This window comes from Dermochelys coriacea, chromosome 1 (assembly GCF_009764565.3).
Source record: "Dermochelys coriacea isolate rDerCor1 chromosome 1, rDerCor1.pri.v4, whole genome shotgun sequence".
NCBI lineage: Eukaryota > Metazoa > Chordata > Testudines > Dermochelyidae > Dermochelys > Dermochelys coriacea.
Genome location: NC_050068.2, coordinates 159909438 through 159932585, shown reverse-complemented (window position 1 = coordinate 159932585; position 23148 = coordinate 159909438). Strand labels below are relative to the sequence as shown.

Below are 23148 nucleotides of genomic sequence, written 5' to 3'. Positions count from 1 at the left end.
TGAGGTTCAATAAGGATAAGTGCAGGGTCCTGCACTTAGGATGGAAGAATCCAATGCACCGCTACAGACTAGGGACCGAATGGCTCGGCAGCAGTTCTGCGGAAAAGGACCTAGGGGTGACAGTGGACGAGAAGCTGGATATGAGTCAGCAGTGTGCTCTTGTTGCCAAGAAGGCCAATGGCATTTTGGGATGTATAAGTAGGGGCATAGCGAGCAGATCGAGGGACGTGATCGTTCCCCTCTATTCGACACTGGTGAGGCCTCATCTGGAGTACTGTGTCCAGTTTTGGGCCCCACACTACAAGAAGGATGTGGATAAATTGGAAAGAGTACAGCGAAGGGCAACAAAAATGATTAGGGGTCTAGAGCACATGACTTATGAGGAGAGGCTGAGGGAGCTGGGATTGTTTAGTCTGCAGAAGAGAAGAATGAGGGGGGATTTGATAGCTGCTTTCAACTACCTGAAAGGGGGTTTCAAAGAGGATGGCTCTAGACTGTTCTCAATGGTAGCAGATGACAGAACGAGGAGTAATGGTCTCAAGTTGCAATGGGGGAGGTTTAGATTGGATATTAGGAAAAACTTTTTCACTAAGAGGGTGGTGAAACACTGGAATGCGTTACCTAGGGAGGTGGTAGAATCTCCTTCCTTAGAGGTTTTTAAGGTCAGGCTTGACAAAGCCCTGGCTAGGATGATTTAACTGGGACTTGGTCCTGCTTTGAGCAGGGGGTTGGACTAGATGACCTTCTGGGGTCCCTTCCAACCCTGATATTCTATGATTCTATGATTCTATGAAATCTCTCCTCTGCTTTTTCCACCAAATGCATCCGATGAAGTGAGCTGTAGCTCACGAAAGCTTATGCTCTAATAAATTTGTTAGTCTCTAAGGTGCCACGGGTACTCCTTTTCTTTTTGCGAATACAGACTAACACGGCTGCTACTCTGAAACCAGAGTTACATACATGTCACTTTTATAGCAAAGTGCTCATTCCACCCCAAATGGGGCCATAGAGATTAAGGCCCCGAGTCTCCCTGTCAGAAAAAAAGACTCCCAATAAGGATCACGATAGGTGAACAGTAGTCCTAAGGGAAGGGCACAGGAGGGCTACTGGTAGAACAGTAGCCTGAGCTTAACCAGTGAGGGATATCCTAGGTCAAAAAAAAAAAAGAAAGAAGAAGAAGAAGTTATCTTGTTTTAAATGCCATGGTGAAATCTAGCACTGTTTAGAGAGCCAACAGATCATCTGTGGACACTTTATAAAATAATGCAACTCTAAATACCACTGAATCAAAGTGACCAGTTTCCTGCCAGACACCTGGGGAACTGAGAGCAAGGGAGACTGGTGCAGCTGTAATCAAAATGTATTACTTCTTACCGCACCATACTGAACTGAAAATCATTTTAATTAAGTGAATATCATGCCTCTTACGGTGCCTCTCTAGAGCAGAAAAGTGAAGGTTGTGGTTCATGGTCTGTGGTGTATTATAGCTGCAATAGAGTAAAGGTGTGTGTTTATGGATAGAAGAATAGAGGTCTGCATTGATAGTGTTAGATTGGCTTAAACTTCCATTTCCTTGCTTTTGTGGTTTATGTCAGGTAGGTTGAGTGTGTAGCAACTTTAACTGTTGCACTATTATTAGTAATACTATTATTTATTTGCATATGAGTTATAATCAGTTATCTTACTGCTACATTATAGTGTATGTCATTTGTTCTTTCAGTGTAATGTGCTCTTGCATGTTCATTTTATTATAAAGTGTACAATGCCATCACTTGAAAAGTTTTGTAGTTTCACAGAGCAAATCAGTCTTGGCCATGATTCTGAATGTCCTCTGTACAAGAAAGGGACCAAGAAAAACAAAACTCCAGTGGCACTCCTTTAGATGCATTTACTTTCCTGACAGCACACACAGACTAGGTAGTTAAATGTCTAATTGGGTACAATTGCAGGCACAGCTAATTGTGCCCACATTTAATTAAGAGTGCAAAATTGTACCTATGATGATGGAGGCAATTTTTGAAAATTTAGGCCAGGAAGTTTCATTTCCGCTGTAAATATCTGCGTAGATGTGTGTCCATAATGCTTAAGAGGAGATTTTCAAAAGACACCAATGGGCAGTGAGGTGCTTAACTCCCACAGAAAGTCAATGGTGCCTAACTCCCATTTGTGCTTTTGGAAATCTCCTCCAAAATCTGCTTTTAAGCATTTCTTCATATAAGGCCAGAGTCAGTATACTGTACAGTGTACATTATTTCAGAAGATGACTATGTGCTAATGGTCTCCTGCTAATGGTAAAATATATTAAAGCACGGCACTTCATGTACCCTCTTTAGCTTTCTCTACTGGTATGTTATGGAGCTTCATTTTGTCTGCTATATGATGCTATTCTTTGTAGCCACATACCATTGCTACCTCTGGAAACCACAGCAACAAAAAGTATAACTGTATGACATGAAGGTGATGCAAACATTATCACCATATATCTGACAACTAAAAAAGGAGTAGCAAACAATTTTTGCCTGATTGGACAAGTCAGGCAAAATCACTTCCTTACACATCGAAAGAATTTTAAATAGGATACAATTTGCTGCATTTTATAATTTTATGATTTCCCTCCCAATCTGAATAATTATATTTTGCTATTAGATTTATATACTAAATGCAATGATTTGCAGATGACACGTGCACTACAAAGAACAATGCAAACATCAGCAGCAAAGGAGAATCATCCCCAGAAACTTAGACCACTGAGGAAACACTGAGTTTAGTGCAAAGCACCTTTACTATTATTTGTATTTTCATGCCACCCTCATGTTTGTGGGGTGGGGAAGAATAAATTTAGGACTGATGATAGGGAAACCTGTATTTGTACTTCAGTGGACAGCCTCTGGAGACAGCGTTTTCAATGTATCTATTTTAAACTACTACTAACCTACTCAAGAATCCCTAGTATGTGAGGTTTGTCTGCATTAGCTATACAATTCATTAGATATAGTCTGTCTGCGGAGACACTTCCTGTATATGCAGGATTATCTTGTTCCATCATGAACTGTCTGAAATGAGTGTGTGCTGGTATGATAAATTGTCAGCATTCTACAATTATTACCAAGACACTCCAAAAGTTCTGTGTTACATGGCAAAGTTCACATTGCCACTAAGTTACAGTAACCATATAGAATTTTTACACAAGTTAAGAACATAAGAATGGCCATACTGGGTCAGACCAAAGGTCCATCCAGCCCAGTATCTTGTCTACCGGCAGTGGCCAATGCCAGGTGCCCCAGAGGGAGTGAACCTAACAGGTAATGATCAAGTGACCTCTCTCCTGCCATCCCTCTCCACCCTCTGACAAACAGAGGCTAGAGACACCATTTCTTACCCATCCTGGCTAATAGCCACTAATAGACTTAACCTCCATGAATTTATCCAGTTCTCTTTTAAACCTGGTTATAGTCCTAGCCTTCACAACCTCCTCAGGCAAGGAGTTCCACAGGTTGACTGTGCACTGCGTGAAGAAGAACTTCCTTTTATTCGTTTTAAACCTGCTACCCATTAATTTCATTTGCTGGCCCCTATTTCTTATGGGAACAAGTAAATAACTTTTCCTTATTCACTTTCTCCATACCACTAATGATTTTATATACCTCTATCATATCCCCCTTTAGTCTCCTCTTTTCCATGCTGAAAAGTCCTAGCCTCTTTAATCGCTCCTCATATGGGACCCATTCCAAACACCTTATCATTTTAGTTGCCCTTCTCTGAACCTTTTCTCATGCCAGTATATCTTTTTTGAGATGAGGGGACCACATCTGTATGCAGTATTCAAGATGTGGACATACCATGGATTTATATAAGGGCAATAAGATATTCTCCATATTATATTATCTCTATCCCTTTTTTAATGATTCCTAATATCCCATTTGCTTTTTTGACTGCCGCTGCATACTGCGTGGATGTCTTCAGAGAACTATCCATGATGACTCCAAGTTAATGGCCATTATGCTGTAACCTTATTGTAACAGTTTACCCTACATATTTCTGAATATGGTATAGAAATTGCCACTCTTATTAAGATTATACATAGTGTTTACGCATCTTTATTCTATCCATCAGGATGTACAGTTTGGTTTAACGTATTTATAAACCTACTGTTTCACTGTCAAACAACATATGTAAAACTTTTCAGTTATCAGGACACTGAATAAAAACAAACCAAGTCACAAGCATTAGAGTACAGCAATTACAATGGAGATTTTTTAAAACTGCATTGGAAAAATAGATAATTTTGACTAAACCATGTATGAACTCATGGACTCTACTTTTGATCAAATTGAGACATAGCACCAATGAGGGTCTCCTTGCCTCTATCTGTGCAGGCATTCCTTTGGTAAGGGCCTGGGCCAAAATAAATGGAAAGACTCCCTTTGACTCCAAAGGCTTTTGGGGATTATGCCCCATAATCATATTAGTCCTCAGCCTGAGCACTAATTTTGTCAGCACAAGGCCTTGCTTGCAAACTCAGAATAAGGCCACTTAGAGCACAAATAGCAAATGTAACTCTGTTCAATAGAAACACAGGCCTGCAGCAATGATTTTCCTCTGGAATGTTCTTTCCTGGAATAAAAGGACAGTCTTATTGGCAAAGCTTGTAAGATCTGTTGGCAAAATGACCTGTGAATTTTATTCAAGATAAAATACTTCTGATCCACAGTTATTATAATATTCACCCTAACAACAGCTCTCTGAACAGGCATAAATACTGCTAGAGTCTGTGTTTCCTGCAATGGTTACTTACTTTCCAAGTGACCCGAATGCTTTGTGAAGATACAGGCTCAAGCTGAACTTCCTGAGGTGGGCCATCAGGAGCTGGTGAGAGAGAAAGAGAGAGACACATCCATCATAAGGCAGGTTCTTATAATGTGGCAGAAATAAACAAAATATACAGTGTTGATGCCAACACTGTGGCATAGAACGGAGGCTTTGGGCTGGTACGAAACCATCGCTTTACTCAAACAAAACCAAAAGGCTAAGGCGTCTCCACTAGCTGGTTGTGTGGTATTTGTGACAATGAAATGTCGTGTACTTCAAGATTTAGCAAGTTTGCAAATAAAACAGGAATGAATCACAGGTGACTTTCCTTCAAAAGCCTTGTTTAGTGACATGCTCAAGATGCTTTTCTTTCCCTTTGAAGTCTTCTCTACTGATGTACTGAATGTGCTTTAAGCTGCTGTGAATGTCCTGGCACTGAAAAGACAGCAGGACCCACTCAGAATTAGGGAACACAGCAACTCTTCAACCAGCTTTGATCATTTCAACACGTAGCTTCTGATTAAACTCATTCTGTTAACTAAAGACTGAGCATGTTCAGTACAAAATTATTATTTTATGAAGTAAAAAAATGTACAAATCGTCTTTCTGTGTCTAAATATATCAGTGTGGAAGCCATATAAAGAATATCCTGCCTGATGAAATGAGCACGGGACAGTTCCTGCTGGCTCAGTCAAAGGGAGTCTCTCTTATTATTTATATACTGCCAAAGGTATGTGTGGTGTTTCACAAACAAGTGGAAAGACAAAGTTCTGGTTCTGAGAAACTTCTATCTATGTTAGGCAGTTACAACGCAATGATTGCTGATTGGAGGCAGTTAGTGTTGCAGTGGGGATTTGTAAAAGAAAGTTAACAAAAACAAGGCATTTTAACGGAAGGATGTGAAGGAAGAGACGGAGATATCTCAGAGCTCGAGCAGAAGATTTCTATATATATAAGGTGGCGCGAATAAAAAGTATGAAATCACAAATTTAATAATATGACAAAGGAAGCAAAGGAGCGAAGGGGGTGAGACTAGGTTGTGAGAGGGAGAGCAGGAGGAAATGGACGTTGCAATGAAAGGAGACTGAGGGGTAAACAGCAGCAAATGACAGCTGCAGTGAAAGAAGTCCATTTGGCTTACACGGGTGAAATTCACGCCTGTACAAAAACCTAACACATGGCTTATGCTCCATTGGAAGTCATGTACAAGTCCTGTTTTGTGGGATTTTGTTGGCCCTGTGCAGAGGAGTAAATTTCACGCATGGTGAAATGGAACCATTGCCTATAGCTCATGTGGATCCTTAGTTTGAGGGTATGTCTACCCTGCAATCAGACACTTGCGGCTGGACCATGCCAGCTAACTCAGGCTCATGGGGCTCAGGCTAAGGGACTGTTTAACTGTGGTGTAGATGTTTGGGTTGGGCTGGAGCCTGAGCTCTAGGACCCTCCCACCATGCAGAATGCTAAAGCCCAGGCTCCAGACTGAGCCTGAATGCTTACACAGCAATTAAGCAGTCCCTAAGCCTGAGCCCCATGAATCTAAGTCAGCTGGCATGGGCCAGCCGCAGGTTTTAGTTGCAGTGTAGGTGTACCCTAAGTTTCCTATGCAGTAACGCCCAGTGATGAAAACAGAGTGAGTACAACAGCAAGAATGGGGTCTCTGCTAGTTCTTTAAGTCAACTCTAGACTCTGACCACCAGTTTACGAACACAAATGTCATCACTCCAGATATATTATTCTCTAGTAGATATGTACAAAACATTTGATCCATAAAATGAGCTGATAAAATCCTGGCTTTTCACTGGCGTCACAAAATAGCAACCATAAATTCCCTTTATGCCCACAGTTTATTTCATTCCTCCATGTGCAGAAAAATATTTTCTGTCTCTGACGTAGAGGTTATTACTGTGACATATTTATATAGGCTAAACCTTTGCTCATTTGGTCTGAAGAATTCACCACAGGAAGCTCGTGCAGGTAGGAAAGAAATCAGAGAGAAACACTGCAGCAAACATTCACAATTGTGCTTATTTTTGTAAAGATTCTGGATTGCTTTGCTATGTTTGGGATAACACATCCTGGACCCAGTTCTGAACTCCCATTGGTTTCATACTAGTACTCCTGATTTACATCAATGTAAGTGAGAGCAGACTCAGGACCTTGTCTGGGAGACTGTGAAGGAGATAGTTGCAGTTGAATGGGTTGTGATAAAGAATGTGGTGAGTCCATGACAGAGTGAATGGTTGTATACTGAGTGAGTGGGGAACTTGTGGTTGGGGGGCGGGGTGAGATAGGTATGAGGGCAAGTAGAGGGAGAAGGGTCCTGTGTCTTGGCAGGGGGTTAGATTAGATGACCCTTGTGGTCCCTTCTCAGTCTATGGTTCTATGATTCTAATGGTCATGAAAGATGGAGGTATGGACTGTGGGGTGCACCAGACGGTATAGTCGAGTTAGAGGTGAGGGGACTATGACAGAGAGAGTGGAGGAAGGTGAATGGTGGAGGCAGACTGTGGGTGAGTTTGTGATGGAGAAACCATGACAGAGGATATGGTGGGAGGGAGCAAGCTGTGATAGAGGGTATAGCAGAGTGTGTGTGTGTCAGAGCATTGGGCTAGGGGAGAGGATGGTGACAGAGGGCATAGAGAGGAGAGATGGGAGTGTACTGTGATAAAATGTGTGGTAAGAAGGCTGTGACAGAGGTTTCAGTGGAGTGAAATTAGTGTCTGCCAATTTCACAGTACACTTTCTCCACAACTTACATGATTATGAAGAGTTGCTAGAAATCTAACTACTACCCTGAAGGCAATGAGGTGAATTTCCAGTATGGTTTCCAGGAATTTATTTGGGAGCCATAGGTGATTTTTCGCAAAAACTCCATCCAAAATGTGCAAGATTATGTTAACCTCTTAGGGCAGGTGGACAACCTGTGGCCTGAGGGCTGCACACGGCCCAGCAGGGTAATTCGCTGGCGGGCCAAGAGACAGTTTGTTTACATTGACTGTCTGCAGGTACGGCCACCCGCAGCTCCCAGTGGCTGCGGTTCATCATTCCCGGCCAATGGGAGCTGTGGGAAGCGGTGCGGGCTGTAGGGATGTGCTGGCCACCACTTCCCGCAGCTCCCATTGGCCGGAAACGGTGAACTGCGGCCACTGGGAGCTGTGGGCAGCCATGCCTGAGGGCAGTCAATGTAAACAAACTGTCTCGCAGCCCACCAGTGGATTACCCTGACGGGTTGCATGCGGCCTGTGGCCGCAGGTTGCCCACCACTGCCTTAAGGTATGTCTACAGTGCAATTAAAAACCCATGGCTGGCTGTGCCAGCTGACTTGGGCTTGCAGGGCTCAGGCAATGGGGCTGTTTCATTGCACTGTAGACTTCTGGACTTAGGCTGAAGCCTAGGCTCCAGGACCCTGTGAGGTGGGAGGGTCCCAGGGCTCAGGCTGCAGCCCAAGCCTGCGATGTCTACACCATAATTAAGCAGCCCCACCGAGGCCAGCTGCGTATTTTTAATTGCAGTATGGACATTGCAGCTTGGGTGGCTGTTCAGGCTCTGAAGCCCATCCAACACCTCTGGTTCTGAGCTTGAGTAGTTAGCCCATGTCTCTGCCAGAACCACAATATCCACAATGCTATTTTAGCATGCCAACTTGAGCCAGGCTAGCACAAGTCTGTCTATCTTGGTCATTCCCAACTGCAGTGTAGTCACAGCCTTATACACATACGCTAAATCCACTGAGCCTTTGATAACTATTTGCATGTGGGAGCCAACTTTCCTTCAGCCTTGCTTGCTCTAGCATGCCATACATTTCTTTAGGGCCTTCCATCTAAGCATCTCTAAAGGATTTACAGACATGATATATTTAAGCCTCATAACTTACCTGTGAGGCAGGTAAATGTTTTATCCTCATTGTACACATGAGGAGATTGAGGCACAGAGAAGATAAATGAGCATCTTAAGGTCACTCAGAGTCTGTGACAAAGCCAGAAAGAGAACCCCGATAGCTCACCTTGCACTGCTAAACTTTAACAATACACAGAAACAAAGAAAATAAGCCCTCTGCTTTCCAATCAAACACTGATGGAAATGAGCTCTTCCAGTCTATTTTTCAAAGCAGTAGCTATTAAAGGTTATGGGGGGGGAAGCTCCAATATCCCTGAAAGCAGGTCTAGATTAGTGAAAGGACAGAGGATATTGTTTGACTCTCCTCCTGCTGAAGGCATCCTTTTCGGTTTACTTTCTAATAAATAATGCTGGCAGCCTGGAGTGACACTAGTGTAGGATATGTAATCTGCACCTTTGCAGTGAAGGGGTTTGGATTTTTAAATTTTTAATGTTGTTTTTCTCAAGCCTTCATTTTGATCTCTTCCCTTAGGTGTCTCCCTCCAGCTCAGCACCCGTGCTAATTCGACCCTCCCGATGTAAGAGCAGCAAACAGTAAACAATGACAAATGACCTCACTTCTGCATACTGTGCGACTGATCAAACCAAAACCAATACAACAAATGCTGTTGCCTTGCCTAGACCTGACCTTCCCTCTGTTGATTGCTCCCTGAATAAATCAATGACTTTTGACTGCGATTCCACATAACTGACCTTTCACTCGGACTGGACAGCTCCTTAATGAGAGCAGTGAAAGGCCCAGTCATCCTGAAACTAGGTCAGGAGGCATTGGATAAAATGTGGCATCCAGGTTTCAGCCTGCTAATGGGGAAGCTAGTCTTTAATGGGAGGTCAGTTGCTGATGCTGACATGTTAATTATCAGACAAAAGAAAGTCAGTAAGTAAGAAACACTCCAAGTTTATTAACAGCACATACTAATAACTTTGTGTGAGTATATGAGAGACATGATTTCTTTGGGAGATTTTGGAGAGGGGAGAGTGGGAGGTGGAGGTACTCCAGGCTCTGGGGATGGGTAACCTGTTTCTCTAAAGATTTCACATTTCACCTTGCAAACAGGAAAAACATTTCTGCATTCAGCATGTAGTTTAAAAGCAAACAAATTACTCATCCTTTCCTTGATAAATAGTAAAGAAATCTGCCATCTGCCCCACCACTGAAGAATCATATAAAATGAAAACCCATAATGCAGAGTTCTCTTCCTTTTCTAACACGGACATTATTTGTGGGCAGAATATATATGCTGAAAAAATGGCATCGGGGGAAAAAATGAATGGAGCTCATGTTGTCTCCTGTTTGCTTCGGTTTGCACAGTAAGCCCTTGTGCTCTTATTCTTTGTCACAAATACAAATCTGATCTCACTGCAGGCAAGGCTGATCCCAGCAAGGGGTAAATTTTCACTGCAGTAATTCAGTCTTCTATTAATAAGATTTGCACAGCCAAATTCTCATGTGTGGGCTGAAAACCGTGCCACTGAGTGTCTAGAACCTAGATTATCATGTAGCTTTAGAATGCAGTGGGGCTTTATCTGCCACAATCTGCCCCCAACCACTTACATTATTATTTTTCCTCTCAACTATACATAGATTCATAGATTCCAAGGCCAGAAGGGACCATGGTGATCATAGGCTGACCTCCTGTAAAACACAAGGCCATAGGGCTCCCCGAAAACAACTCCTAGCATGTATCTTTTAGGGGGGGAAATAAAACAAAAAAAGCATGGAGGTATTAGCATGTTAGCATAGAAAAAATATGTATGGTGCAGGTATGCTTTTCAAACAAGAAATGGAAGATTCTTATATGGCCTGGAGTTTTCAAAGGAACCTGAGGAATATAGGAATTTCAGTGATGTTTGTATGCTGAACTTCCTTAGGCTCCTTTAGGAATCCCAGCTGTGATTTCTATTCATTTAATTGCAGTGTGTATCTTTGAAGGGAGATATTTGCAGACATTCAACATTATGAAGTATAATTCCAGGTACAAAATGATATGGCATTGACTTCGGAAAGAGGGAGGTGTCAGAGCAAAGGAAAGCAATAAAGGATAACTTCTTTCACTTCAGCAAGTCAGACACATAGAGATTTGAATGCAAAGAAGCCACTGCACACCGCAATTACAGGCTCAAAAAGGGCTATCCTGGGCATTAAGGGGAAGGTGTTGGCAGAGTCCTCTTGCTAGAACAGAGAGACAGTGGCGCTGGTATGACTGTTCTGTGAAAAGTCCGTCACTTGCCCTCCTGGCTGGAGAGGAAGTGCTGCAATGGCCAATGCCCTCTGCAGTGAAGGACTGCATGAAAATTAAATTCAAGGAAACAATATAATTAATTACAGCAAACTAACTTTAATTGCAGTCAGCATATTAAATGGGTGGAGAATAGCTCAATAATGACATTATTCATGTAGATCAACATTTTCAATCTTGGGAATCTGAAGTTAGGCACCTAAATCCATATTTGGGTGCTTAAATAGGGATTTAAATGCATAGCTTCAAGTCCCCAAGGTTGAAAATTTGGGGCATAATGTCTTCTTTGACCACTAGATGCAACTGAACAGTTTTAATGAGAGGCCTGCACAATGATGTTTCTGAAATCGTGCTTTCTTGGAACATTTTAGCATCCTCTGAGAGATAGTTGTAGTAGCATAGCTGGCATTTCAAACAGAAATTTCTAGTAAGGAAGAAAATTTGAGCTCAGGTAAGATTTAGGCCAGCAGTTCTCAAACGGGGGGCTGCAGCCCCATAGGGGTCCACAAGACCTTTCAGGGAGGCTGCGGGGTCCTCCGGCTGAAACCTGGTGCACTGAGCCCTGGCACAACCCTCACAAAAGCTGGCAGCTGTGCAGTGTGGAGCTGAAGCTGGCAGCGGCATGGGGCAGAAGCTGGGAGCCCCGCTGCCCCCGGGTCTGAAGCCAGGAGCGGTGCAGGGCTGAAGCCAGGAGCCCCAGTGTCCTCCTGGTCTAAAGCTGGGAGCAGTGTAGGGCTGAAGCTGGAAGCCCCGGTGCCACCCCCCAAGACTGAAGCCAGCAGCAGCATGGGGCAGAATCTGGGAGCCCCAGTGGCCCCAGTGTCTGAAGCTGGGAGCAGCGCAGGGCTGAAGATAAAAAGAAAAGGAGTACTTGTGGCACCTTAGAGACTAACAAATTTATTAGAGCATAAGCTTTCGTGAGCTACAGAGCTGTAGCTCACGAAAGCTTATGCTCTAATAAATTTGTTAGTCTCTAAGGTGCCACAAGTACTCCTTTTCTTTTTGCGAATACAGACTAACACGGCTGCTACTCTGAGGGCTGAAGATGGGACCCTTGGCACAACCCCTCTCCCTCACTGAAGCTGGGAGTGGTGGTGGAGTCCCGGCACTCCTGCCCCCATCTGAAGCTAGCAGCGGCGTGGGGCTGAAGCCAGGAGCCCTGGTCCTGCCCCCTGGGGCTGAAGTTGGGAGCAGTGCAGGGATGAAGCCCTCTGTGCAGGCAGAAGCCCTGAGCCCAAGGGCAGAGTTGGGGAGGCACAAGGGTGTTGCTCCCCCAAACTACAGTGCCTTACCCAGAGTGAGGCCATCCCGGGGGCAGCTCTAGCTACCCCCCTCCCTGCACCCTGAGCTACCCCCTGTCTGCACACAGCCCCTAGCTACCCCTCTCCCTGCAACCTGCGTGGTTTTCAAACTTCTTGAATTGAGTCCCCGCTTTGAGTTATATTTTTTGGTTGCATGCCCCCTGGATGGCTTGCTGAGGTGAGTCAGGGAGTAGAGGTGAAACTCTCTCCCTGGACGATGTTATGTGGAGTTGGCCCAAGCCCCGCCGGCCCTTGCCCACTTCCAAATAAAAGTCAAACTACGTCTATGCCCAAGGCCTCCTCTCCCCTGCCCGTGCCCCCCGCACCAGCCCAGAGCCCTGAGTCCCCCCTCGCCCCTGCTGGGCCCTGGAGTTTTTATAGCATGTCAAGTGGGGCCTCAGAGAGAAAAAGGTTGAGAACCCCTGATTTAGACAATACAAAGCCAGAACATACCTGCTTCATCCGTAGTGATAGTGAGCTCATTGCTTGCTTCACTCTTGCCAATGCGGTTTTTGGCATACATGCGGATGTTGTAGGTGGAGGAAGGGTGGAGGTCAATGATAGTGGCCTGGTTCAGCTGAGGAGAGACATCTTTGGTTCGCTGAACAGAATCCCAGGAGTCTATTTAATAAATGGGGGGAGAGAAAAAACTAAAGATAATTTCGCATTCATTTTATTATTTCAAATATTTAACTAACTCAACCTTGTAAGAGAAGATCTCCTAATTTCAGCATCAGCACTGGGAAAATTTTGCTAATACAACCTAAATGGCATATCGTGTTTCTCTTCAGTACTCCTTCTCACTGATCAAAGCTCTTAAAGAAAGAGTTCTCAACCTGGGGTGAATGATCAGGTCCAAAGGGCTTGCTACAATCCTCTTTTTTATAGTGAAGTGAGAGTGAGAAAGGTTCCCCCAGGTGTTTTTTTTGTTTTTTTTTTTGTGACATGGGAAAAAGATGAGATCCGCTGTCCTAAAGGAATTCCATTCAGTGCTCCTCATAGGGAAGGTTGGTTACTGTGACAAAGAGCCTTGAAAGGAAGTCGTTTGACAAGAATGAAAAGGGGGACAGAAGGATTCTTAGAGATGCAAAGGATCATTTAGAAAGATAAAAATGTTTTATATTTTAAATTCTTAAGGGCTCGTTCCTGCAAGCTTATCTGATGAACTATGCAGATAATTAAGCACGAGTTTAATTGGGATTGGGGCCAGACTATTTGACACCTTTCAGTATTGAGTACTTAGCCATTGAGATGTTTTCAGGTTAATGATGCAGATCCAAATTCAATGAGATTTAACATTGGTGGAGTCATTAATCCCATGAATTATTTGTATGTGCTTGTAAAAGGAGGAATTTTATCCAGATTAAATCAATATCTAAGGATATCTGGGGTTATCCACATTTAGCATAAATTATTCACTAAACTTGCTTGACACGTGGTATTAGAAAGGAGAGAATTTGGTTGCAAGTAGTAACCACTCGGCCTCAACGTAACATTAAATCAGTCCAAATAAAACAATGGGACTGATCTGTTTTAAATCATCTTGACATCTCTTATGTGTTGTCATCTGTCATTTCTTTCTCACTGTATTGCATATTCCTCCTTTAACCTCTGCAGTATCCTATGGGATTTAGCTGGGAGCTATACAGTGGTGTTGTATAGCAAGGGTCACTGCAGGCAGCATCATGAAAAGCTCACCAGACCGAAAAGTCTCGGTTAAAAATAGGAAAGCATAGCAGGAAACAATATACTGTGTCCAGTTTTTGAGGCAGTGTGTAATTCTCTCTGTCTCTGTGGCATCCCTTAGAGATGGGCAAATTGTTTACATACTAAACAGTTTTGTCAGTCGCAGAACAATTTCATTCTTCCTCTGTCTGTTTGTATTTAAAAATGCCCAAACATTTAGCTATCAACTGATGTTAATTTAAAAACTCCTAAACATGTTGGTATCAATTGATGCAGCGCTAATCAACAGCATCTGAATTCATTTACTGCTCATCACTGCTGCCTTTGTAGTGGTGCTTCCAGAATGCCTACAGGCCTTCTCTGCACATAGCCTCAATAACATTTGCTTGGAATACTCTTTGTACACTTTATGGACATTTTTAAATGATGCTAAAAACTGAAACTGTCCTGATGTGTCTTGGAAAACTATTAACATTTGAATTAATGACAGTAGCCATCACCCTTCAAAACGCTGCAAGTTGGGGATTGCCATACCAGAATAAACCAATTGTTCATTTAGTCCAGTATTCTGTATATGAGACTGGTCGATGCCAAATATTTCAGAAGAAAGAATTAAGCCACCATACTATACGAAATGGGGAATCATTCAGTGAAGAACAAACCTCAAAATGTTTAAAGTTCATAAAAGCATCTAGAAATGGGAGACTCTCTATTAGGTATACAGCTGGCAACACATATTCCTATGCTCCCCTCCCTGCAGCCATTATCACTGGAGGGCAAGAAGGAAGCATAGCTGGAATGCACAGTATTCTGGCTCTCTTTCGCTGTCAGATGGTCCTTCAGGGACTATTGCCAGCAGATACATTTAAGAGCAGCCATTGGGTTATACTAATCTCTGGGGCTGGGCAAAGAATCAGGGAGCTGCAACTGGCTCCCTGATGATCCCACAACTCAGATGATGATTGACCCACAAAGGTCCATTTATAGAATCTAGTGAGGCTAAATATGTTTTATATTGTACTTTACTTCTGATTGTATATATAATATTTTAGCTAACATTGTGAATTTCTATTTTGTGTGTGAGATGCCATCTAGTGATACTATTTAAAACTGCACGCATTTGTGGCACACTTTGCTAAAAGCTGTATGATTTCTTGAAGCTATTCTTGTCAGGCTGCATACAAAGACCTTGATTCTGCAAATCCATGCACGGCATGAAGGAAGGAATGCCGAGCTGTTGTTGTGCTTAAATGCAAGTGTGAGCTGAGTTTATGTATGGGCATGAGGAAGGCTAAGCACTAGGCATAATCCTCCCTTTGTGCACCTTGCTCCCTAACTTTCAAGGATGCAGCATCAAAAATAGGCAGGATATAGAAAAGAATGGACATGTTTGAGAAGACATAAACTCACGCATGATGAGACATCTGGTTACATTGTGTCTCCTACCCCTTATTCCTTCTCCTGCTAGAAGGCTGGAGTAATTTGGTGACCAGACAGCAGTAATTTCACTGCTATCAGATTCCTGGGCCATAGATGGATTAAGACACAGATAGGCACTATCAGCCCAAGCCTGGAATCTTAGTTCCTGAAGCCACGTGATTCTACCAAAATCTCGACTTTTATTTTTAAAAAAGTTTCTGGCCCACCTGCTTGTAAAGAAAAGCTTGAAAATGTGACATATAAAGGATGCAAAAATGTCTGCCTAAGTCTGAAGGAAAACTGAGACAACAGCTCAGAGAGGGATGAATTACCCATTCATCTCAATAAGGTGTTAATTCCAAGACCAACTCCTCTGGAGAGCCCTGCAACCCCTCGCCACCCTTTGTTTTCAAGGACTATGTGTGTGGAAGGAGGATAAAAGTCCCACCGATCCAACAGTGACACCCCAGTTGTTGGAATAAGTATGGGAAACCCCCCTTTCTGCCATCCCTGAAGAGAGGGTGTGGGCCCTGCTGCCATTTCTGCTGGAGAGATGGGAGCCTCATGTTGTCTATAAAATCATGAATGTTGTAGAGAAAGTGAATAGGGAAGTGCTATTTACCCTTTCACATAACACAAGAACCATTGGGGGTCGCTCAATGAAATTAATAGGCAATAGGTTTAACACAAATATAAGGAAGTATTTCTTCACACAAAATACAGTCAACCTGTGGAACTCATTGCCAGGGGATGTTGCAAAGGCCAAAAGTATAGCTGTGTTTAAAAAAGAATTAGACCAGTTCATGGAGGATAGGCCCATCAGTACTTAATAGCCAAGATGGTCAGGGATGTCCTAAACCTTTGACTGCCAGAAGTTGGGACTGGATGACAGGGGGTGGATCACCCAATATTTATCCTGTTCTGTTCATTTCCTCAGAAGCATCTGGTATCTGCCACTGTCAGAAACAAGATACTGGGCTAGATGGACCATTGGTCTGACCCAGTACAGCCGTTCTTATGTTGCTCTGCCTTTCTGTGACAGGAGAGGGGCCCACTGCCATTTCAAATGGGGAAAGGGCCATGGTGCATGGGTGGGGCCATGGGAGGCCCCATATCATAGAATCATAGACTTTAAGGTCAGAAGGGACCATTATGATCATCTAGTCTGACCTCCTGCACAATGCAGACCACAGAACCTCACCTACCCACTCCTGTAACAAACCCCTGACCTATGTCTGAGCTATTGAAGTCCTCATCTTGTGGTTTAAAGACTTCAAGGTGCAGAGAATCCTCCAGCAAATGACCCGTGCCCCACGCTGCAGAGGAAGGTGAAAAACCCCCAAGGCCTCTGCCAATCTGCCCTGGAGGAAAATTCCTTCCTGACCCCAAATATGGCGATCAGCTGAACCCTGAGCAGGTGGGCAAGACTCACCAGCCAGACACCCAGGAAAGAATTCTCTGTAGTAACTCAGATCCCACCCCATCTAACATCCCATTACACAGGCCATTGGGCCTATTTACCGCTAATAGTCAAAGATCAATTAATTGCAAAATTAGGCTAGACTTCTGTTTGCTTGTAACCCCCATCTACCTTTATTCCTTATACTTGGCATCACTTAATCCTCTCTCTGTTGGATTAAATAAACTTGTTTTACTTTTGATCCAAACCAACCCAGCGCTAGGATTGAACTGAGGGTGTATGTCAAAGCCCAGTTACATTAACGAGTTGCAGTGTATTGACTCTGTAAAGACGCAACAAACTTATTAATGTCTGTGAGTGTCCCAGGAGAGGGCTGGACATGACCCAAGCAGGCGGACTGGGATAAGTCTAGGACTAGGGGCAGGGTGTTGTGATGCACCTAAACAGAGATTGCCTTTATATGGTCCTAGGTTGCCCTGTGCTCCCAAGACTTGCTCATCACACTTTACCTTATAACACAACACTGAGCATCTGCATTGTACAGGATCAAGTCTACAGTAAAAACATCACGGTGAGAGTGAAAAGGACTAATGTAATGCAGTGTGATTGGGCATCATTTCAAAAATAGATTACTAAACACTGCATGCCATTTTAATCTGCAGAATGCTTCCTTCCCATGCTGCTCCTGAATGGGCCCCCCATATCCTTCCCTGCCTTTGCTACAGTTCATTCATTCATGTAAAATGAATTTGAGTCATATTCTCATGGAAGTCATGGAAACGGAATTTTCTTATCTTTTGTGATTTCCCATGTTTAACTACTTATCAGTACTCTTTTAAAATTGCAGGAGCTTCAGAGCTACAAATGCGTCTTACTTGGGCAGAGGGTAGGTTTGGGTGATGGAAGATGAGCTCAGGATGCTTGTCAAAGGTTTGTGGCCATTTCTGTCATTCCGGAAGTGGCAGTAAATCTGGTTACTTTCTGAGAACATTTACAAGTGGGTTTACTCAAGAGTTGGAATGAAGCCCTCACTGGAGGGTCTTATGGTGGGTTTGGTACCAGAGAAAGAGAAAGGGGGATGACATTGGGTCACAGTTTAGGAACGGTTTTGAGAGACTTGCTGGTTGGATTTGGGGTTTGCTGGAAGTACTGTACCTATGACTTTAGCCTTTTTCCCCCCAGTGACTTGTCCATTAATTTTTTAAATATTCACCTAAGACTTACTGTAGGTAGACCTTTGTTCATTAACTGATATTTCTAGGCTGACACACATTTTAAGACTTGCGAATAAGACACTCAAGTATAATATAATCAGAAAAAAAAATGTACACATGTTCATGTTGGGTGTAATGTGTATGGCCATAAAGCCATAGCTCGGAGAGTAGTGTCCTGAGGTCTTTCCACGAATTCTCACTTGAAGCAGAAGTTCCAGAATAGATGGGAAAAGAATCACCCCTTCTGGTTTCTAGTTACCACTCTGACCGCTATACAATCACAAGGACCCAGGTACCTAAGTAGTCAGTTGACATATCCAGCAGTAACCTGCAATGTTATTTCTTAAGTATCTAATTCTCTTTAAACATAACTATGCTGGTTATTTTCACTTTTATTCTTGGTAGGGTATTACTGATGCTTATCATCTGCTGTATGAATGTTTTGCCTAAATTATCTTCTAGCCTGTTATTTCCTTCTTTCGTCTGTGTACACCAAGCACTGGGTTTAATATTAGTTCAAGGATCTTATTTTCCTAAGATCACCGTCTCTCTTAACATCTGAAAAAAATCAGCAATAACCCCTCTTGACTCTCTTTTTCTTCAGCATTGCTTTCCCCAGCCATTCTGCATAAGTTATCTTTACCACTGCTTTCGTATTTTTTGTTGCCTTTCTATCTTCTTGATGATTTTTCTATAGAATTATGGCCAAAGACTGGGCACAGTAGTTCAGTGCAAATGACCACTATACAGATTTTAAAGTTTTGTCTTATACATCAGTTCCTCCACCCATTCCTTTTTTCTTTCCAGACTCAAACTTTTATTATTATAATGTGCCCTAGTCACATAACCACTTTTTAAACTACTATGCTATCCTTGCTACTGGTTTATCATGTGTATAGTTCAGATGCAGTTTTGAAATCCAAGTACATTATGTTCACTACTTCCCCCTTGCATGCACTTTGTATTATCACCTGAAAAGATTCCACCAGATTTACCAAAGAAGATATAGACCCTGATTCTGGGATGCATTCTTGCCCTTTTATATCACTCCTCCAGCCTAGTAGGAAAGGAAAGCAGTTGGATCGCTCCAGGCAGGAAGTATCCTGATGCAGGGGATTCCCTGAGCAGTGTAGAGGTAGGCTCAGAGTTGGAGGAGGGTGCATCAGGGAGGGATGGCATTCTAAATTCCACTTCTTCTGGGTTGGTGGAGTGGATTACAGGTGGATATGGAAAGCCAGAACCAGAAACATGGAAGTGCACACATAACTTAAAGTCGTATCACTGCTAAGCTGCACATCCTGGGCTGTGGTTCCAGGGATGCTAGACTGAGAATCTGGCCCATAATCTTTAGGGAACTATACTCACCGGTATCATTTCAATTTTTAAATAATCTAATTTCTCCTTAAAAAACAAACAAACAAACAAACAAACAAACAAACAAACAAACAAAAAACTGTGACTTATGAGCAGTTTATACAACCAAGTATGACATTTGCTTCTATTTTGTGGAACAGAATCCTCCTAACTCCCACTTCCTAACCTAGCAATAGTAATATTAATATGTTATTTTTGCATATCAAAGACCATGCACAGGTAGGATTGCTACCTCTGTGCTACACAAACTTGGATATCCAGGATGATCCTGAACCCATAAAACTGAACAGTTGACAGTATGTACTGAGCACCCTTACAGACTTCCTGGGACAGCCACCTCAAAAAAAGAAACAATCCAGGGAAAACCAGGACAGTGGCAACCCCATGCACAGGAAAAATAAATACAGACCAATCAAATGCAAAATATTACAGACCTAAGAGTGGCTATCCTTCAACAAAAAAGCTTCAAAAACAGACTCCAACGAGAGACTGCTGAATTGGAATTAATTTGCAAACTGGATACAATTAACTTAGGCTTGAATAGAGACTGGGAATGGATGAGTCATTACACAAAGTAAAACTATTTCCCCATGGTATTTCTCCCTCCCATCCCACCCCCCACTGTTCCTCAGATATTCTTGTTAACTGCTGGAATTAGCCTACCTTGCTTGTCACCATGAAAAGTTTTCCTCCTTTCCCCCCCCTGCTGCTGGTGATGGCTTATCTTAAGTGATCACTCTCCTTACAGTGTGTATGATAAACCCATTGTTTCATGTTCTCTGTGTGTTTATATAAATCTCCCCTCTGTTTTTTCCACCAAATGCATCCGATGAAGTGAGCTGTAGCTCACGAAAGCTTATGCTCAAATAAATTTGTTAGTCTCTAAGGTGCCACAAGTACTCCTTTTCTTTTTGCGAATACAGACTAACACGGCTGCTACTCTGAAACCTGTCATAGTGGAATATAGTTTGTATAATTAGTTATCAGTTTCAAAGAGTTAAAAATATAATGTTATGAAATACTTTCTCATTATTAATTTCATCAGCAATATGTTTTCACGGATAACCATATATATTCAAAACGTATCAGTTATTAGACCAGGAATCGGCAACCTTTGGCAAGCAGCCCATCAGGGTAAGCCCCCTGGTGGGCTGGGCCAGTTTGTTTACCTGCCGTGTTCGCAGGTTCGGTTGATCGCAGCTCCCACTGGCCACAGTTTGCCGCTCCAGGACAATGGGGGCTGCGGGAAGCGGTGGCCAGCATATCCCTCAGTTCGCGCCACTTCCCGCAGCTCCCACTGACTTGAAGCGGCAAACTGCGGCCAGTGGGAGCTGCAGTTGGCCGAACCTACGGACATGGCAGGTAAACAAACCGGCCCAGCCCACCAGGGGGCTTACTCTGGTGGGCCGCTTGCCAAAGGTTGTCGATCCCTGTATTAGACTATGTCCACAGATAATTTCCGTAGACAGAGTACAACAAACACAAAGATGAGAAGCAGCACAAAACAAACAAACAAATTCAATGTCCCTTTTTAATATCTTTTAAAGCTTACTTATCAATAAGGTGAGCCTTATTCATCCATAATTTTCTGCTTTCTTCCTAGTCCTTTCTTGGGCCATGATATACGAGAGTATTTAAACATAGGCTTAAATTTTAAACATAGCCTTAACTTGTATGGACTTCAATGGAACGTGAACATGTGCTTAAAGACAAACCTGTGTTTAAATTCTTTCCTGATTAGGGATGATTTCTGAACCAGGAGTTATGTTTATTTTCTTCCAGTTCTTCAAGTTCTCACCATTCTCCAATGACCCTTTCAGCTTTGCTCCATAATCCTTTATCTTTTTTGCATTTTCTATTCCTATACAGGGTATTTTCCTTCTTTCCCCCGGACAATTTGAAAGACTTTATTTGTGAGTGTGTAATGTCTTACAAAGCTGCTTATAAAATGTTTGTGAAACAGGTGGACTCACATCTTTCACCTACATGTTTGTAACACTAAATTAACAACAATAGCATAACACACAGCAACAACATATTACATGTGAGAAAGCATAAATGAAAGTGATGTCATGACCTTACTGGTAACTCTTTCTGCCAACTGTCCAAACACAGTCGAAACTCAAGCCAAAATGCAGCTTTTACGTTACAGAGCAAATGAAGTTCAGCCCAGAGGCAGAGCTATGATATTTAATCCAAAAGTTCATATATTTACCAGTTTAAAATGTCACTGTGTCTGTATTTTCCCTTTAAGAATACAAATTAGCATACCTGTAGTGATACTGACGGATAGGTCAGCTTTACTTACGAGTTGCATGTTGACATGGCTGAATGCTGACCTAGCAGAAATATATCTGCTTCTGTTGTACTGCAGATATGTGCTACTAGCCTGTCCCTTGCAGCATTTCAGAGGTTACTGCAAACTCAGCTTGGTGGCTCAGCAAGCTACTATACAGCTTGCTTTGTCTATCCTAGTACATTCCCAAGACTGCAGTTTGGCTCTTAACCCTGCTGTTAAGGTGAAACGTCACACAACCCTACGTACAACAGAAGAGAATTTCTGTAGCTCAGCACTCCAGAGAAAAGGTCACTGTTCAGAGAAATTACCCCACTGGGAAAAATGGGCAGTGCGGGGTGGGGGAGTGGGAAGAAGGAGGTAAAGGTAATAATAGTGGCCTAGTACCATTCAGCATCCATTGTGGCAGTCACAAGCTGGAATGGCTAAGGCTGCATCAGGAAATCTGATGCAGTTGTTTGTGGATATCCCAATTTAAAAAAAGGGAAGAGCAACCATCCAAATATAAACAAAATGGTCATAATATAAGAAATCAAAAACAGTGAAATAGCAAAAGACAAAGCTCACTGTAGAGAAATAAACAGACTGTCGAGGAAGAATTTCCATCAAGATGTTTTGATTTATGATTCACTGTTTACAGTAAAAACAAAATAATGAAAGAATAAAAACTAGTTATAAGAAATGGATCACTTGCAAATGAAGACTATCTCTTACCAGACTTGTTCTTGCATTCAATATCGTAGCCTGTGATTGGGCTATTTCCATCAAATCCCATGGTCCATCTGAGGGCAATGCTGCGTGCTCTCACCTCTCGGATTTCTATTTCAGGAGGATCTGGTGGCTCTGAGTTAACAGACAGACTCTGCTTTAGTCAAAAGAACGCCGGTACGAAGCATAAGCTATAATAATGAGCATGGCTCTAATGTGGTCTGTTAACAGGATGATCTCATGCCATTTTCTCTGCTCCCTCATTAATATCTATACTCATTTAACCACCCATTGAAGAACATTCTATGGAGGAAGGAAAAGTCACTTTTCAAAATAAGAGCGACTGAATTTGTCTTGGATTACTAACTAATGGTACACCTGCATAGATGCAACATATTGTAGTATTGCTTAAATTCCACTCCCATTTGCAGTATTCATGCCAGGGGAGGTTCTGCCTATAACTGTCACACTGCATTGGTACATCTACATTTTGAATGTATGTGATGGTACATACATAAGGACAGTACTTTTAGGACTAAACTGTCAGGGGTTGGGGGGAATAAGAATCCCAAGCCTTTGAATATAAATTAATAAAAGAAGGGTTCAAAACCAAGGGCCTGATTCTCATTTACATTAAGCCCACTTCATGCTGTTATACAATGTGGCATATATATATATATATAGCTTATGCCCACTTATATGGCATATATATATATAGCTTATGCCCAGTTTAAGATCCCTTTACATTGCCAGAGCAGTATAAAGGACCCTTAGGCAAATG

The 23148-nt window shown here is 42.6% G+C and overlaps 1 protein-coding gene across 1 annotated transcript in view; it reads right to left on the bottom strand.

Moving 5' to 3' along the window:
* The window catches only part of DSCAM (DS cell adhesion molecule), a 636299-nt gene that overhangs the window by 119087 nt on the left and 494064 nt on the right, over positions 1 to 23148 (bottom strand). Inside the window, 3 exon segments of the mRNA XM_038408200.2 lie at positions 4796 to 4866; positions 12704 to 12871; positions 22374 to 22502. Coding sequence (XP_038264128.1) covers positions 4796 to 4866; positions 12704 to 12871; positions 22374 to 22502 — 368 coding nt within the window.